The sequence below is a fragment of the Peromyscus maniculatus genome, chromosome 4, assembly GCF_049852395.1.
Source record: "Peromyscus maniculatus bairdii isolate BWxNUB_F1_BW_parent chromosome 4, HU_Pman_BW_mat_3.1, whole genome shotgun sequence".
NCBI lineage: Eukaryota > Metazoa > Chordata > Mammalia > Rodentia > Cricetidae > Peromyscus > Peromyscus maniculatus.
This window is the reverse complement of record NC_134855.1, coordinates 80443239-80462392: the sequence shown is the minus strand read 5'-3', so window position 1 is coordinate 80462392 and position 19154 is coordinate 80443239. Positions and strand designations below refer to the sequence as shown.

The following is a 19154-nucleotide window of genomic DNA, read 5'->3' as shown; positions in this document are numbered from 1 at the left end:
GGCTGTTTGCCTTTTCTCTTCCCTGAGCAGTCCCCCTGGAAACTTGCAGAGCTCTGGATATCTGACCAAAGCATGCTCCACTAAACTTAGGAGAGCCACCGGATCTACAGGAAGGTTGTTGCATGGGAAGAGAAGGGAAAAATCTGGAGAACGCCTCGCCCTGCCCACTGAATTAGTTACTGCCATGTCACGAGGACACAGATGCCTGAGTGAATGGCCTGAAGAAGGAAAGCTGAAGCTAGCTCCTGGCTTCAGAGGGTTTGGCCCATGTTTTGAAGGAAAAGGGGGACCAGGGATAAGATACGCCCGAAGACTCACTTCCTTCAGCTTAGCCCTACCTCCTAAAGGTTCCATAACCTCTCCTCAGATACCACCAGTTGGTGACCAATGCGTACCCACGAGCCTACAGGGAAATGCCATACTGAAACCGTAATAGTCGCTGGGTGTTTTTCTGGCTGTTCCAGGAAAACCAGCTTTGTTTTTCCATCACCATCTTGGTCAGCTCAGGCTCCTACTGATGTCTGGGCACCTGCATGATGCGAAACTGTAGGGGGAGTCAGGGAGAAGGCTGCAGCTTCTGGTCCCAGTTTTCCTCATGCCCTGGATGGCATCCCCGAAAAGTGCATGCCAGAAGAGGACAGTGGCACCTTCCTTTAGTGTGGAGAAGTCCTTACCAGACTCCTCCCTCTTCTCCTCCCTTACTGTCTGTCCTTGCATGCTAGTGCTGGCTCTCCTTCCATTCCTGTTTCTTTTCTTTCCCATCCTCCTGTTCTCACTCTCTCATGAGAGGCTTGCTCACCCACTCCATCCTGTCTCCAGAAACGTCCTCACCTATCCCTGCAGGACTATTAAAAGCCCTTGCATCTGGCTCCCTCATCCTCTGACTCTTCTATCCTACATTGGGGTGGAAGGCTTCAGATTCCTAAGCTTTCCTAGAGGTGCACACAGGTCCTGACTTTCAGACTTACCCACATCTTCATGGGATTTAGATCCTCATCCCACAGGGTGAGACAGGAAATAGCCCCTGCGTAGGCATAATTTTCTGTCCCACCAGCCAGCTCCCAAATAACCACACAGAGACTTATTATTAATTATAAATGCTCAGCTGATAGCTTGTGCTTGTTACTGACTAGCACTTACAACTTAAATTAACCCATACTTTTTAATCTGTGCTCTACCACTTGGTGGTACCTTTTTTCAGCACAGCATGTTTATCTTGCTTCTCCTGGTGGCTCTGCCCTTCTTCATACCAACCAGCTCTCTCCTTGTCGCCAAGTCCCGCCTAACCTCTTCCTACCTAACTATTGGCCATTTGGCTCTTTATTAAACCAATGAAAGCAATACATCTTCACAGTGTACAAAAAGATTGTTCTGCAACACCCCTGTAACAAATCCATTGGCATCCTAGACTCTGTTGCCTCCCTTCCAACTTCCCTTTCAATCAAAGGGTGTTTGTTAAGTCCTGAGACAAAGTGCTCTAAATGTTCCTTATTTCTTCCAGGTCTTTAGTCTATCATGGCATCAAATTTAGACCCCACGGGCTTTAGGACTTAAATGGTTGATACTCATAATCTAGGGCTTTGTGATTAGTAACTCCTATTTTTTGAAGTGTCAGAAAGAATCAACTCTTGGCAAGTTTCAATCTGCTGAGACTTTCCTTCCCTGAGGCAAGAATCTGGGATATCCTGGATGTTGGTTGGAGTATGGAAAGGATCTTAGATTCAAAGAACTGTGGGAGGGAAACAAATCTTGATTATTTCAGTTACCATATCAGAGTATTATTTTGTCTCAGAAGAAAATAGTTCACACTTACTGAGTACCTACTTGTCTCAGATTAAGCTAGACAGCCAGCTTTGAGAGGCTCTGTCCACTGCTCTTAGACACTGCTGTGTCCACTGCTCTTAGACACTGCTCTGTCCGTTGCTCTTGGTTGGTTGAGCGATCAAGATAAATAATGAGTTTTGTTTCTTCTTAGAGTGAGATTTTAATTGTCAAGCCCATGTTTTAAAAAGTCAGAACTATCCTTCTAGAAGATCTAGTCTGTACAAAGTTACCTGTCACTGGATATGAAGAGAGTGGATTGCTGGCCATGGGCAAGGGCTTCTGCTGTAGGTTGGATCTGAGTTGTCCCCGAGCCCATGGTACTATTGATAGGTGGTAGAGTCTTTAAGAGGTGAGGCCTAATGTGGCAGGGGATTGTAGTCAGATCACTGGAGATATGCCTTTAAAAGGAGTGATAGAACCCCAGTCTCTTCCTCTTCCTCCCATGATGCACTACCACAAGACCAATGCAATGGGACCAACCAACCATAGACTGAAACGTCTAAATCTTCAAGTGAAAACATAAAAAGAAAACTTTTCTTGGATGATAAATAGATTCTCTTGGGTAATTATAGTACTAGTACAGAAGGCTAGCCAATGCAGCTTCTAATGAGGATAGTTGAGCTTTGACCATGAGTCTACCTTCCTCTGCCAATACAAAGCCCAAGATCCCCTGGCCTGCTCCAGTTGGGATGCTGCTGTCAGCCCTTTATTGCTCTGGTGCTATCCTGTGTTCACATGTCCAGCTGTCTCTCTTTTAGTAACTGTATGCTCACAGGAGGCTCCTACCTATCTGTGTTCACTCCACAGAGATTGCCAGGGAAGATAGCTATGCCCTGGTCCTTCACCCCCAACCCAAGTGGACTGGAGCATCGCCTTCATTCTCTTCACATTGCAATGGAATTTCTGAGCCCAAATATTGCCTTATTTAGTCATAGCCAGCCTCTTTCAGCCTTGGAGACCAGAGACATTTATAAAGGCTGCCTTGAGTTCTGAGTCTCCAGCCTTTCCTGTCCAGAGAACAGGGACCCCTCCACACCCCTAAACCCACAAGATGCATTCTTGGGTGACAAGCTGAGCACATCAAGCATAACTGTGGAATGACAAGCTTGGGGTGCCATCAATAGTTTTGAATAGTAGATGGCTTCTAGTGGTGCAGGAGGAACAGCTCCCCATCACACAGGAGCCAACAAATGCCAGATTGAATGGACGCAGAAAGGGACCCAGGATGCAAGACAGGAATTCAGAACCTCTGGAACTTACATAGAGGAAAGGGAGAAAGATTTTCTCAGCTCATGCACACTTGCAATGGCCATCTCTGCTGTTTATGTGACTGCCAAAGTTCCAAGGACATAGTCCTAGAGTGGAGAATCTGCTGTCTCATGTAGGTGTGCTTTATGCCTGAAAAAGCCCACTAATAAAGGGGACTCCTTTAACGCTCAACAGAAGTGCAGAACTTTTTGTCAAATCTTTTTTTTTTTTTCTTGGCTAGAAAACTGTGTTGAGTACAGAATAAGCCTTCCAAGATCCAGGGATAAAAATAGATGTCTGCATCCTTAGCTGAATAGCATCAGAGGCCAGAAGAGACAGAGGGGTTGTGAACCCCTTTATTTTGTGAAGGGAGCACATCACTTGTTGAATTATTAAGAATTCTGAAGGTACATCTGGGAAGGCATGCAGGACAATGGTTTTCAACCTGTCTGCAAAACTCGGAGTTCAGGAAGCACCACAGGAAGCCGTCATGAAATAGGGACGGGCCAAATTTATCATCCTTTCTCTCCCCGATTTCAACCAGACGCACTGCTTTCAAGTAAGTGTTTCGTGTCTGATAAAATAGTTTCATAGATCTGTGAAGATGGTGTGGTGGATAAAGCTCTTGCTGTATGCAGTAGGAGACCCTGCCTAGGATGATAAAGTGGAGAGCAATGTAGGAAGACGCTCAACATCACTCCTCCTCTCCTGTTCTTCGGCATCGAGATACCGATGTCAGACCTGTTCATCCCCCAACTCTGCATCTTTTCTTTTTATATTTTCAATTTCCTATTTTTTCCAGTTAGTTTTCACTAAGTTCCTCAGTTCTGTTTCCAAGTTTCTTAATTCTCGCTTCATCAATTCTGAATGCACAGAATTGAATTCCCTGACACTGAATGCTTTAGCTCAGGAACCCTCTTTCATGTCTGAAAGTTGTTTTTGAGTATGCTATAGCATTCCTGATGACATCTCAATTTGGTCAGTTAATACTTTTTTTAAAAAAAAATGTATATTTATTTTTAAATTGTATGATATGTGCTATGTTAGAATGTGGTTTTTATACATGCAAGCATCATGCCCACTGGGCCAGAAAAGGTGTTGGAGCTGAGGTTACAGGCGGTTGTGAGCTGTCTGATTCGGGGGCTGGGAACTGGACTCTCGTCCTGTGGAAGAACAGAACAGTATGTGCTCTTAATCACTAGCCATCAGCCCTGCTTGATTAACTCTTCAACAACAACAACATTTCTTACAATGTTATTTTTGTTTGTTTTATGTCTGGACAGTTGAAACTTGGAAGTCTTTAAAAGTTTGTGTCTGTGCCCTTGGTACTGATATTCATTCCTCCCTCTGGTACATTTCATCAGCTCCTGTTTGTAGTATAAGTGCCTATCTAATACTTTAGAAAGAGAATTTCCAGGTGTTTCCATGTAGACTTTGAAACCTCACCAGTCACCCTCCCAAGGAGAGGCCAGGCTTGCCAGGCACATGCCTACCTCAACCACATGCCCTGTGCTGAAGCCTGAAATCATAATTGGACATCGGTTGCCCAATTTATCTTCTGGGAAGCCACATCTTTTGCATTTGCTTCCTGCTCACTTTTTCCACCTCTGGCATCAGCTCACAGTTCTGTTTTAGTTTGCTGAGATGCAGGGGAGGAAGGGTACCAGAGCTGTCCTGAGCGATTTCCCTTACAGCTCACAATTTTCATGGTGCCTTTCGAAAGTGTGTTTTCTCTGCCGCCTCGCTGCTATTACATGGGTTAGCCCTGACAGTGTGGTGTTTGCTGTAGTGCTAGAGGGGGGCAGGGGGCCTTTTCCAGTTCAAAAGAATACTGTTTATGGGGTCCCCTCTCTGCAGAATTTTGTGCTGACACTTTGGGGGCTAAAGGCCTGCCATCCTGTTCTTTTTGAGAGTCTGATAGGCAAGCACACTGTCCTAAAAAGACAAGTTGAGCTCTGTCTACCCCAAGAGCATCTCTAGATTTCCTCTCGATACAGTAAGCCTTGCCCTGACCCCCATTGATCCTGTCTGTCTTTCCTGTATCCCCTCGAATGTTGACCGAAGTCTGTGCTTTGGCTGCACAGTCTGTGCACACACAGGGCCTTGCCTATCTTCTCAGTAACGCCCTGAGTACAGTATTGATGTCTCCACTTCAGAAGAGGACATTGGAATCCACAGAGGCCACCTGACTTCCCTAGGAGTTGAAAGTCTGTTCATGAGATCCTCCTGCCTCACCCCCTCTCCCCGCCACCCCAACACACTACTTTCCCACATTAAATCCCGTTCCCCGAGAAAGGAAACTGCCCCAGCCATTCATTCATTCCTTCTTCTGCGCTAATATTTATTGATCTTCTGCTACGCACTATTCCAGGCATGATATTACTGACAACAAAACCTTACCCTTAAAACCTCAGATTACAGTCTAGCTGGTGGCGGATGATGAATAAGCAAGGAGCCCTATAATTTAGCCAATAAGTACTCATTTCCTTAGACAGAGAAAAGGGAGGTATGGGGCAGGTTGAATGCTATAAAGGAAGGAGCGATGGGCAGAACCAGGAGAAAATCATGCCAGGAAGAGGGAGCAGCATTTGCCAAAGCCCGAGGAGGAAAGTGTGCTCTAAGGCCACTGAAGGGCTCTGGGACTGCAGTGGTCCAAGCGAACCAGAGCCACAGAGAGAGAGGCGCATGGGATGAGCGTGGGGACTGGGGTAAGGAAGATCTAGGGGACACATGTGAGGGAGGACTGAGGGTCTGGCCCCTGGAAGGGTTCTTCCTCCTTAAATAAGGAGCTTTGTGCTGGGGGACACTGGTTTAAACAGCTCTCTCTAATTTGCTCGTCTCTTCACAGGCTTACAGGTTTTCCCAGCTTCCTGAAATGGTCATGGGCTCTCCCCCGCCACCTGTACCTCCCAGGACAGGCCCTGTGGCTGTGGCTTCCCTCAGGCGGTAACGCATTCCTTTCATGGCTTTGGGAGATTTGGGAAAGATTTGACCCCCAGGCTGTTTAGTCCTGTGGGCAGTCGTACCAGTAAACTCACTCCCTTCCCTGTCCCAGTTCAAGGTGCGGCCCCTGCGGCTGGGGCACAGGAGTGTCACGAAGTGGAGACCACACTGAACAATTTGCATGCCTTTCTAAATAGAAGGTCCCTGATACCCCACAATCCAAACCGCCCAACCTGATTGCCCTGCACCTTGATTGCCCATACCCTGACCTTGAAGATATGAAAATGACAAGTGCAGCTGCCTCATCCTGTGTTAGCATACCCAGAAGTCCCTTTGCTATTTGTAGGACAGTGTCTCAGGGGCCAGGGAGTAGTGGGTCTGGGCTACCCACTCCCAGTCTTGACTTTTCGGAGAGGCTGAACTCACACGTCTCAGCATGAGGCATTTGCTACGCCTTCTCTTTGTTCTTTACTGACACAGCCGGCACATGTCTTTAATAAAGTGGGACAAGAAATAGAAAAACCAGGAGCTCTGGGGAAGAATGAACTAATTCTGATACCCAAGCTAGGAATAACCCTGCCCTGGGGAATGCTGGGTCACTGGCCCAGCCTTGCTCCACAACCTTCCCCAACATACTGGGCAGCCCATCTGTGGGCCACAGGCATGGACTTTGTGCAGGCGGTTTAAAAAAAAAGGGGGGGAGCGTCCCTAGGAAAGATGCTGTTTTCAGTTCTGACCGTTCAGGGTCGAGCCTGCTTCACATCATCCCTGAGGCCAGTGGTGTCCAGGGTGGGGTGGTAAGAAGCTGACCAAGGGGCCCGTTGCCTCATCTGCCAAAGGTCTGCCTTGTGATTCATGGCAGACCACCTTGCTTCTTGGGTCCCTGATGTAACTCTCTAGGACTCCTCAGGAAGGGCTCGCAGCAGAGTGCACAGGGAAAGATCCAGAAGTTTTCCTGGAAAGGGTCATCTGAAGCAGAGCTGTGGGAACAAGCCAACAGGGAAGGAGGGATGAGAAAGTGAGACCCCACACTGACCGCCCCTCCTCCGCCCACCCTACTGTGTGGTCGGATCTCCCCAGCCTCCCTGAGGAAGCACGGGATTCTGAGCTACTTCTGTGAACTCTCCAGATCAGTTGCCCACCTCAGTCCTTAGTGGCAGGTCTGCCGATAGCCATCATCTGTCCGTTTCTTCTGCCAATCCCCCACCCCCACCTTCTCCGCCATCTGCCGTCCTCACCCACATGAGGATGACACTTCCTTCACGGAAACCCAGAGCATTAGGCCAGGAACGCACGTTAGAGGTAAAGCCGTCCATCCCATTGGCTGCTCCAGATGTCATTGCCTCCTAGGTCTGCCGTCCCCAGCTAACACCCAGAACTAGTTGCCTCGCTGCCTTTACATGGAAATTAAATATTCTGCTACCCAGAACCATCCTTAGAGAACTAACCTCAAACAGGAAGAACAAAAACCGACCCCGCTATCGCAGGTTCTGGGTGCCTGCTGCCTGCGGACGCCACCAGCGGTTCCGTTGCTATTGGCAGCGAGTCAGTCCCAGGACCTCATGGGAACGGGGGCTTGATGACGTCAGACCACTTTTCAGTGTAACGTGACTGCTTGGTGCCTGAGGCATGCTCACACCACACGGTCCCTCCGCCCTCCTCAGGTCCACATCAGATATCGGCAGCAAGACCCGGATGGCTGAGTCCACAGGCCCTGAGCCCGCCCAGTTGCATGACAGTGCCTCGTTTGCCCAGGTGTCCAGAGGTCCCGTGTCCGTGACGCAGTTGGATCAATCGGCTTTAAATTACTCAGGTGAGCAGAGGAGAGGAAGCCTGTTCCCTGTGAGGAGCCTTCTTCCCAGTCCACACAAACTGCCGCTGTCAGGACCCAGAGCCACCACAGGTGGACCAGAGGAACTACTGGTTTTATTTAAAAAAAAAACAAAAAACAAAAAACTGAAACCACGCAAAATACCTAGTTATGCTAAAGTCAAAGTAATGTTAATATTTTGTCATATTTCAGGTTTCTGTTTATTTTACCTTCACAGCATGACACATATAGCCATTCTTTCCCAAGGTGACCATGGTCCTCAGGCCATGGGTTTTAGACCTGTGTTGTGTTATGTACCTATTTAAAGATATATGCTAATTCTATATGTATTTTAAATTTGCATAAATCATATACTACCCATTCCTTTTGCACTGTCTTCTTAACTCGATATTGTTGCAGTACTTCTCCAGATGGCTGTCTGAGCACGGGTTAGCCATTCATTTCCACCGCCATCCTTCCCATCATGTCCCGTGACATGATGTGCAACGGTCCATTCCTTTGATGGACATAAGGGTCATTTCCAGTTGTGGTGGGGTTTTTTTTGGTCAAACTGACAGACAATGACAAATGGAACTGGAGGTTTGCACACACCCTACTTTGTGTGTGACCTGGTTGAATTTTTATTGTATACATGCCATACCTTTATGGTTAGACCTACTAGCACCAGTTGCCAACCATTTGTGGTTTCCAGGAATTCCTCTGGTGAAATCCATTCCTTTTGACTGTTTTTGTTAAATCTTTAAAACCGCATGTCCTCCTGGGAAGAAAGCACCTGCGTCCAAGGTGTCCTTTCCTCTGAACAGGTCAAGGCCATTAGGGTAGGATGAGGGAGAGGATGGGGGCTCTAGAGGGGGAGTTGGACTTTCAAAGCCTGGATGGCTGGTCTGAGCCACAGCAGATGATGCCTGCCACATTGACTAGGCAGGTGATGGGGGCTGGGCTTGCAGAATGAGGCCTCTTACTTCCTCCCCAATGACCTTTTCCCTCACATCCTCTAACCTGGACCAACGTCAGAGTCCTCCCTAGATTTCCAGCTTCCTGAACTAGACTTCATGCAGGTGCCGTGGGAAGGACTGGACTCTCCTCCCTCTTTAGGAGGATGGGAAAATGAGGCACTGCTAGCCTGTGAAGCAGCCAGAGAAGTGGGGGGAAAAAAAGTGGATGTAGCACCCACCCCTGCAAAGAGGGCACAGCCTGGATCTCAGCTCCACTTGGTCTCTGTGCCAGATACCCTGAGTAGGGCACCACCTGCTCCCCTTGGCAGTCACCGTGACCTTGGAAGAGCTCCACTAAGAGAGCCAGGTGCCCTCCACCTCAGCCACCCTCTTCGCTGATGCATTACCCAGAGTTTCAGCCACTCCAGCAGGGCTCTGCTCTGCATTAGATGGAGTCTCTGTGCCCAGCATCTCCTCTGCCCTACATAGAGCTGCTTCATATTATAGCCAAGAACATGCTTCTCACCTCATGCCTGATTTGCTGAGATTTGGGGCCCAGCAGGCAGCCAGGTGGTCTATGAAATGGGGTTCAGCTGGCTCTTGCGGGGAGGGGTCTGGATCCAGAGCCCAGACTCTCCTGACCTCCCACCCACTTCCTCTGTGCAGGTAACACGGTGCCAGCGGTGTTTGCCATCCCAGCTGCCAACAGACCTGGCTTCACCGGCTACTTCATCCCAACACCTCCCTCATCCTACAGGAGCCAGGCCTGGATGTCCTATGCAGGAGAGAATGAGCTCCCAAGCCAGTGGGCTGATTCGGTGAGATCCTTGATGGTGCTCTCATAAAACCTCCCTTGCTGGGCACACCTCTAGGAGAAAATGAGATGAAAGACAGACGCTAGGTTTCGGTTCTCTCAGGACCCCTCCCACCACGCCCGTGGATGAGACTGGCCATTTTGAGGGAGGTAGTGAGGAGAGACATGTGACCTCTGATGGAGGAATTTGAGACATTTTCTAGCACACATTCTACCTCTTCCTAGCAGGGTGACTGTAACCAAATAAGTCTTATAGTCATCACTAGCATCTGTTTAGTATTTTCTATATGCCAGGCCCTGTCTAGATGTTCCATTAGACTGTCATATTTAATCTTCACAACAATTTGATCAAGTGAGTTTTAGAACTCCCAGGACTACTCCCAGCTTGTGGATAAGGAACTGAGGCTTAGTCACGTGACACAATGTCTAAGGCCACACATCTGGAGAAGAGCCAAGGCCAGAGTTCAGACCAGCCTAACTCCAACATGTCTATAAAATGTATTCCTTTGAAGTGTCACATTCTACAAGGTTTTAGATCAAATGTCAGCAAATGAAGCCTCGGAAACCCTGAAAGCACCATGTGGCAGATCCTAAGACTTCCTGCTGACCTCCCCACAAGCGTTTGTCCCAGTCCTTTGATATCTCCCTTCACTCCCCTCATAGCTGGGTGACACAGATATACCTGTCTTTGGGGTTTCTGGATGTGCCAAAAAAAAAAAAAAAAAAAAAAGAGCCATCTATGGTGTCTGTAGTGGGGTGGGCTGTCTTGTCCCTGAGTGAGCTCACCTGGTACAGATGAGGAAGGCAGGTTACTCCCTGAGCTGAACCTGACATTCCCTGCATGTTTTAGTCACTTTCTGTATTGGTCTCTGCCCTTGGAATAAATTCCTAGCTTTGGAAAACACCTTGATACAGGAATCTGGCAGTATCTCTATTCAAACCTCTGAGGTCACCATACCCTGCAGCCTGAGTTCCAACACCAGACGGGTGATCCTACGTATAAACTTCCCTGTTGTCCAAAGCTTACTTCTTTGGTTTCTAAAACATAAAAATACAGGCCACATTGCATATAAAGTATTTCTGAAATGAATGCTCTCTATTCCTTCTCCTTTCAAGTGGGTATAGTCTGACTGAATGGTCCTCTTTGAGAGGTTCAGCATCCTTATGAAGTCCCACGAGTCTCAGGAGGCGTTTGGAGGTTGGGCCTTAACAGTGTGAGGATTCTGGCCTTTTTGTTAAGTATTACAAACTATTACTATCTGGACTTGATACTACGGCTTAATGTGCTTGTTCTTTGCATGAACTTCCTCCTGGCTGGTACTTTATGCTGTCAGTATCTCCACATCTTCACATGGGCCTTTCCTAATGTGCTGTTCTCAGCAAACGAAACATTGAACTCATTCAGATTGTTTGTGGAGTTGGAGTAAGTAAGCTCTGAGAGAGGAACTAGAGAGATTTCCTGCTGTTGGGTCAGTGGGTCTAACCTGGGACCTCATAGCATCTGTTTGGGTAGTTGTGGAAGGGCTCATCTTTACCTTTCTTTCTGGGTTATGTTGTTTTGTCTTTTTTTCCATTCTTTTTGTTTGCTTTATTTTTGGGGTTTGAGGATGGTTTTGTTGTTTTGCTTGTTTAGTTGTTGTTGTTTATTTTGAGACAAGGTTTGATTCCTAAGTCCAAACTGGTTTGCAATTCGCAATGTACTGTGAAGCCAAGGCCAACTGTAAACTCCTGCAATCCTTCTGCCTTAACGCCAGTGCTGAGCCACCGTGTCTGACTGGCCTTTCTCAGCTCTCCATCGGATTTGATTGTTTCGCATTGCCTGCATATCCAAACATTGGGTAGGACCGATCAATTCAGAGTGTGTTTGACTCTGTAAGTCTTAAAATGTAGAAATAATGTATGTGCTTTTCAGAGTAACTGATACACGTGTGGTACAGGGCAGGCTGTAAGCCTGCAGCTTGAACAGCTATGTGCTCTGCAGGATTCAAAGGAAATATTTTCCAATCCTTGACCTTTGCCCTCAAGATGCTCAACACACATAGCTTACCTAGGCTTTCAGCTATATCTAGCTGCCCTTGGGATCACCTCACCTTAGAGAAAAAGGCAAAAGACCTCAGCAAATACAAACCTAACCTTCGTGACAGGATGACAGGGTCTTTCCAGAATCATCCCCAACAGTGTGAAAGCAATTGAGTTTCCCTGGCTCTTTTTAATGCTGCAGCCTTAACAGGTCTTTCTTGGGGCCCAGTTACCACCTGTAGCTCACCTGAGGAGTGTGCCCAGGCCTGGTGCCAACTGTGCTTACTGTACAGGGGATTCAGAGCAAGTGAGAGACAGCACAGGAAGTCCAGAAAGCCACCTAGAGAAAGACACCCCATTTGGGGTGATTGAAGAGAATTCATGTCCTCTATATTGATGTGAGAAAAACAAGACCCCCACCTTCACTTGGGTGTCTGACCTTCCTGTTCCCCCAAATTACCTAGACCCAGGATGTCATATTGATTTCACCCTTGGTGCTAGATGGAGACACTTCTGGAGGAGGTCTCGGGGTGTATTTGTTAATCTCTCATTATTGTGACAAAAATAATCTGTCAAGAAGTAATTTAAGGGAAGAAAGGTTTGCTTTGGCTTACTGTTCAGAAGATCCCATCACGTTGAGGAAGGTGTGACAGCAAGAGGCTGCTGGTCATATTGTGTCTGTAGTCAGGAAGCAGAGTGAACAAAAAGTGAGGCTGCGCTTTAGAACCTCAAGGGTCACCCTCAGCAATCCACTTCATTCAGTAAGGCTCCACCTTGGAAATATTCCAGAACCTTCTCAAACATCACCACCAGCTGAAGATCAAGTTCAAATACATGAGCCTATGAGGCATAGTTCACATTCAGAATCACAACAGACTAATCAGGAGCTTGTGCTGTGATCATTTGGTAATGTCTGTCAAGGAATAGTAGTATTTATAGCCCTTGGTTGCTTGAGTTATCTCCAGTCCTGCCTGGGCTGTCAGCCACTCAGACTCAAATAAACACACAGATGCTTATATTATTTAAACTATTTGGCCTAATGGCTCAGGCTTCTTGCTATCTAGTTTTTATATCTTAAATTAACCCATTTCTACAAATCTATACCTTGCCACATGGCTTATGGTTTACTGGTATCTTACATCTTGTTTCTCATGGTGGCGGCTGGCAGCGTCTCCTTACTCAGACTTCCACTTCCCAGAATTCTCCTCTCTCTTTGTCCCGCCTATACTTCCTGACTGGCTACTGGCCAATCAGCACTTTATTTATTAACCAATCAGAGCAACACATTCACGGCATAGAGAACATCCCACAGCAGCCCTGGATTCTGGCCAGCAAAGCATAATGATGCTTGCCTACAAAGAGACTATTTCCTTATCTTCCCCACTTCTGAGTACTACCTGGGACCACCCCAGTTGGCTAGTTATCTTTCCCTTGCTGGTTCTTGCCACTAGCACCAAGATTTGATGTCACAGAGAAAGGGCCGTGTATTGACTCCCTCCACTCCGAGGCATGCAGTTGGCTAAGTGTGAAATGTAGCAGCTTCCTCCCCACACGTTTGGAACTTACTGGCCATCCTCCAGTGATTTCCAAACTGTGCCTAGAACCCCAGGCTCTGGGAGACTTCCCGCTCTGTGCTAGGCATAATCCTGAGCATGGGGCAAAGCAGTGAGAAGGTGAGGGTGGAGAGAGTTCCGCCTTCACAAAACTGAGGGCCTGGGACAGGGGATGATGGCCCCAGGAGGAAAGCCTGCCACTCTAAAGAAACCGCATGGAACTGTTGGCCTGTGTCAGACTGGGAAAATTCCCTAGAAGAATGGAAATGTGAACTGAGATCTGAAAGGCTTCCTGTGTTCCGGCTTTGGTTCTTGGTCAGCTCCAGTCACCCGCATATTCTTAGCTCTTGTGGCTGGCTGGCTAAGTGGGACACTCCAACTCTGGGTTTCCTCTAAAGTACAGGGGAAACCTTCCAGCCCCCGTGTGTACAGACATTAGCAGCTTTTTGCCACTTTATTTTTATTTGTAAGGTCTTGTGATGAAATTTAAAGCCCAAACTCAAGCTTAAGGCATCAATCCAATTACTTCCATTGAGTGAGTCCTTGCAGCCTCACCTGGGCAACTGAGGTAGCCTCGGAGCTCACTTCTGCCAGATCCACCCCCGAATGACCTTGCTGAAGCTGACTTCTCTGCTGACACCCATGAAGGGTTCCCAGCCCATGATCTCAGAAACCTACCTCCTCAAGAGGGGCTATCAGAGCGTCCAGCATCCTACCATCTACTCCCCTATCCCAAATGTCTGAATGTTGGTGTCCCTCTGCCTGACTCACATGTGGAAGTCCACAATGCCAAGGTGATGGCTTCAGGGGATAGGCCTTGGGGAGGTAGTTGGTTTGTTGAGGGTCCAGCACTTGTGAATAGAATTGATGTTCCTATAAAAGAAGCCTCCACAGAGCTTTCCTGCTGCTTCTGTCATCTGGGTGACAGGAAAAGGCAGCTGTCGAGAACCGGGAAGCAGCTTCTTACCAGACATTGGAGTCCCCTTCATGAGTATAAACATAAACTCCCATTCCTTATCAGCATCCTGGTCAGTGGTATCTTGTTATAGCAACCTGAAGAGGTTAAGACAGCTGTCCTGCCCCATCCTCCCCAGTGGCTCCAGATGAATGTATCTGTTGATGGGGAAGGAGGCCGGGTGTGGTAGTGCATGTCTATAGTCCCAGAAGTCAGGAGACAAAGCTGGGGGGAACACCACAATCACAAGACCAGCATGATGTACCGTGAGTTCCAGGCACACTGTAGAGACTCAGCCTTTGTTTCTCACAAGTGTGTCCAAGACAATAGGTAGATGCACTAAAGAAGCCCGTGCTCCATGGACTAGCATTCAGTTGCTTTTAGAGGGGACAGGCTGAGGACACCATGCCCCCCACACCCCTCCATACCCTGTGCCTTTGCTCTTGTCCTTCCACCTGTCTGGCCTGCCTAGCCTGCCTCCTGAACCTGGAAGTGGACTCCCAACACCCGGTCTCTGCCTGCCCTACAGTACCGTGTGCCTACATCCTCGGTATTCCTTTTCCCAGCATTCCAGCCAGCATCCTGGGATACAAAGGTCTGTGTGGACCAAATACAGCCCGCATATGGTACTGTTTCTGTGGGCAAGCTATTCATAGATTCTAAATTTTTTGCTTGTCTTTATTCCTAGAGACTTCTGTTGTTTAAGTAGAGAATGGTGTATCTCCTACTTTTGATGAAAAGAGTTGTTTTTTTCAAGAATGTGGTAGTGTACCTATATAAAAAACACTGTAGTGCACAAATGAATTCCCAGCGCTTGGAGCCAGATGCACCTGTGCAGACCGTGGCTGGGTGGCTGGGTGGCTTGGTGGCTGTTTCCTTAGATGGCGGTACCCTTTGCTTCAGTGTGCTCACCTAAGAAACAAGGATGACACCTGAGCGGAGGTTGTTGCTGCAGAATTAAACGAGACACTATGTGAAAATCATTAGATTAGGGCTCAATGGATACTAGCTATTCGTGGTAGTGAAAAGCCCCCGGACTCCCTTGCCATAGTTCTGTTTACTCAGTTGTACTTAAGTTAAAAAGAAAGGCAGGGTCATCTAACTGTGAGCTCAGGTGTGTTCTTAACGTTCTCAGCAAAGTTGAAAAACACCTGTGTAATTCATCCAGCCATCCTACTTAGTGAGTTCAAAATAGCTGTTTGCTAAAGAAACTGACTCCAGATTGGAAGGGCTGTCGCTGGGATAGCGTATGATTTTAATTCTCCTTGAAACCTCTTTCCTTGACCTCAGTGGCCTCCTGCTTCCAGTATTGGGTGTATCCTGTGCCTTGAGCTCCCTCCTAACATGAGTCTCTCCTCCTCTCTCCACCCCCTGTGCAGGTCCCTCTTCCTGGGTACATCGAGGCCTATCCGAGGTCACGTTATCAGCAGAGCTCACCCTCCAGACTCCCTCGCCAGTATAGCCAGCCCACCAACCTTCACCCAAGCCTAGAGCAGGCCCCTGTCCCCTCCACAGCTGCCTCACAGCAGAGCCTGACGGAAAATGAGCCTCCAGACACTCCGTTGACCAACATCTCTACCGCAGCCCTCGTGAAGGCTATCCGGGAGGAAGTGGCCAAGCTGGCCAAGAAGCAGACAGACATGTTTGAGTTCCAGGTCTAACGCCTCAGCCCTGAGGGAATCTGCACTTGAAGACTGTGAGACAACAAGCGGGCTTCGGGGCTCCTCGGCCCTAATGTGTGGGGGCTCCAGACAATGCATGGGTCTTTCTCATCCTCAGATTCTAAAAATGCCCAGCGGTGGGGCTGCTGGGAAACAGAAAACTTGTGAACAACTGGATTCCGACTCCTGCAGCCAATTGTGGGTCAACAAGTCCCTAGCTGGGACCCTGCGTTTGATGTTCTGTTGGGCTGAATGTTTGAACTGTGGGTGGAATTTCCCTAAGGAGCCCTAGTCGTGAGAGGCTCGAGTTAGCCTGCAGGTCCCTGTCCAATGTCCCATTTTAGTAAATCGCCAGAAGGGAGAGAATGCCTCTCTGTCTTCAGTGACCTCTGCATGTTCTCTTTCTGTGTTAAAGGCAACACAGGAGTGTGATTAACCACCAGACTGTACTCTCTCATTGAGCCATGACCGTGATCGCTTTAAAAATCACCTCTAGTCTGTAAGAGAGACGCTGCCTCTCCAGCCAAGAAACTTGAGTCTCTTTGCTTTTAAAGGCTCATGTTCAAAGTCAAATGAATTGGATGGAAATCAGTTCCAATGGCTGTGCCTATAAATAGTCCTGACTCTCCCCCTCCACACACACACACCTGTTAATTAAAGGCCAAGAAGGAGAGACGATGAGCCAGAATGGTGGACTTGTGTTGACAGGCTGTTTAAAAGGTGTTGTCATTTGGAAATGAGGTCTCCTGCAAACTGGATCCAAATGAAAGAGAATCGGTGCTAGGAGGCTTGGGAGCCTGTAAAAGAGAAGCAGTTATGTGTGGAGGTTTCTCTTTGCATTGAAGATGGCCTGAGAACCTGGCCATCTGAGGGAAATAATAGATACAGCAACTTTAACAAGATGTCTCCTCCATAGTGGAGTCCAGCATGTGCTGTGGAATGGTACAAAGGAAACCATTACTGGTTACGTTCGAGATGGGAAAGATGGATCCACAGTCACCCCACACTGCAGCCTCTGCTTCTAGAAAGCTTCGGAATGTAGAAAATCTGAGTTGAGATGAAATGCGAAGCATCTTTTTAAAAGTCTGTGGTGTTCACCAGTTCTCCATGGTGGATGGATGCAGGGGGACATTGGCTGAGATGGCAGGATGCTACCTTGGGATGGCACTGCTTCATGCTACTCTCCCTGGCATGAAGCATCAGCCTCCAGAGTCCTGGGCAGAAACACTGCCTTGTAGCTCTTGGGTACCGGCCACTGATGACCCCTCTGTGCAAATAAAACTGATTTGGGGTACCACGGGAAAAGGGAACCCTGAGTTTCTTCCCCAATTTTGGGAGCCATATATGATGTCGGGGAGGGGGGGCTTATCTGGTGTCTGTTGGAGAATATGGTCCTATCCTGCCTTCACCCATGACCCATCTAGCTTTCAGCTGTACCCATGCCCCTCTGACCCCATCTATCCATTGTCTTCATGAGTTTCTTTGGCCTTTACTGAAAGAAGAGAGAGGAAACTTAAGAGTAGGATTGGAACTGATTAGAATGGGAGATTCCAACTGTCAAAGCACAGACTTTCCCAAGAAGCTGTTTTTATTTCCCTATGGCAAATTGTCCTTTCTGGAATGTTCAGAGATATGTCATGGAATCTCCAGACAAGTCTCTTGTGGGGATGATGTTAGCTAGTGTCCTTTTAGTATTGCTGGTTGATCTTTCATAGTGTTAGTTTTTTGTTACTTAATAAGAAATCAGCTATAAATAAAATGTATTTTTGTAATTTCCATGTGTATATATGGTATATTTCTACCAATGGCCAGTTGTAGTCCAAAACTGAAATCAGCTTGCAGAACACTGTGGACAGTACAAGTTTTTACTGACAGGTTAACACGACGCCTAAGTCTATCTAAACAGGCAATCGATGCACTTGAGTGGACAAAGCCAAAGAAACTCAGCCTTTTCATGCAAATGATGTGAGTCTGATAAAGCCAGATGCATTGTTCCACTTTATCAATAATATCAATATTTCATCAGTGCAGTGGGATCAGCACAGTACTGTGTGGACTTGGTAAATGTTTGGAATATGAGAGAAAAGTTTCTAGACTATAGAGTATGAATGCTTCTAAGCTTTGGGTTCCAGTAACTTCCAGATCATGAATCTAGAGTTAGTGGTGTGGCTCCAGATAGTCAGGACAATGGAGCTACAGCTCACTGAACCCCATGAAATATTTAGTTCATTGAGACAATTAAAATATAGCATGACAAATCAGATACTATTAAACTAGATACTGTGGATTCAAGAAGTCTATGCGAAGAAAACCTTAAATTAATAAAAAAAAAATGTGTTCATGTTTTTCCACCATCATTAAAGCCTGCTGGGACTGAGATGTGGCCCCTTCTCTAAAGAGTCTCCTATCTGTCTAGAGGTGATAGGTCCCAGGACAGGAGACCATGAGAAGTTCATATGGTCAATCACTACATAGATGTGAACATGGGGTTCCATGAGAGCCCAGAGAGGGCAGCGGTGAGGTCGAAGTGTCATGATCTTCCAGACAGGCACAGAAGCCATAGAGGATTTCAGTGACTTGGAAGGGGAAAGCCAATGTCCAGACAAATGAAGGGTTGAGCCCCAGCCTGCTGATCCATGCCCCAGCCTGCTCTCCATTTCACCATGCTGCCTGTACACTTGTTGGAGACACATTTCTTTAACTGTGCCCAGAAATGTAAAAAATAGGCAAGAGTCATGTGGGGGACTCCATAATACTCTTGCCAAAAGAGGGGGTTGATCAATTTTTTTTTCCCCAGAGAATACCACCGAAGAAACAATGTCCTTGGTTGGAAGCCAGTGGAGGTAACTTACTCATTCAGCACCATGGGTCAAAAAGGCAGGCCAGGATGTACTGACACTCTGTCCGTTCATCAGGTGACCTAGTAGGGCAAGAACATAAAGGTCCATTGTGTGGCCTGGTGCCTGTGACCCAAGGCTTATGCAGGAACAAGATGGCAACTGTGAACTATAGACTGGGAAGTTGCCTCTTGAAGGGTTCAAGGCAACTCACTGTCCTAGGGAAAGTAATGCTGTGTACTTGTTATTTTAAGAGCCCAGGGGGGGGAAAGACAAACACCAAAAATATGTATTTTCTAAATAATTTTTAGGCAAGAAAGGAAATTATAAAATCTGTGATTAAAAAGAAAACCTTCTGTGAGAGTAGGTAGAATGGAAGATGTATGAAGTTCTTACATCTAAGTAAAAGAAATACTTCCCAGCGAGGCAAAAACTGAAATGGATCAAAAAAATTGATTTCATATAAATGAGCCTCATTTTTTCCACATAACACACAAATGCTCAAAGTTAAGTGTATAATGAATGTAATAGAAG

The 19154-nt window shown here is 47.2% G+C and overlaps 1 protein-coding gene and 1 long non-coding RNA gene across 3 annotated transcripts in view; one reads left to right on the top strand and one right to left on the bottom strand.

Annotated features, from left to right (window-relative positions):
• Kiaa1549l (KIAA1549 like) overlaps positions 1-18885 on the top strand; it is a 273131-nt gene extending 254246 nt beyond the window's left edge. For both annotated transcript variants that reach the window (XM_006975888.4, XM_015994802.3), the window contains exons 18-21: positions 5921-6018; positions 7680-7828; positions 9448-9599; positions 15502-18885. In XM_006975888.4, coding sequence (XP_006975950.1) covers positions 5921-6018; positions 7680-7828; positions 9448-9599; positions 15502-15783 — 681 coding nt within the window. In that variant the 3' untranslated portion in view covers positions 15784-18885. The remainder of the gene's footprint in view (positions 1-5920; positions 6019-7679; positions 7829-9447; positions 9600-15501) is intronic.
• LOC121828758 (uncharacterized) lies at positions 5397-7685 on the bottom strand. Its single transcript, XR_006071307.2, has 2 exons — positions 7464-7685; positions 5397-6995 (listed from the first exon to the last, which is right to left on the bottom strand). It is a non-coding gene; the product is annotated as an uncharacterized LOC121828758 (long non-coding RNA).
• Positions 18886-19154: the final 269 nt, after the last annotated feature.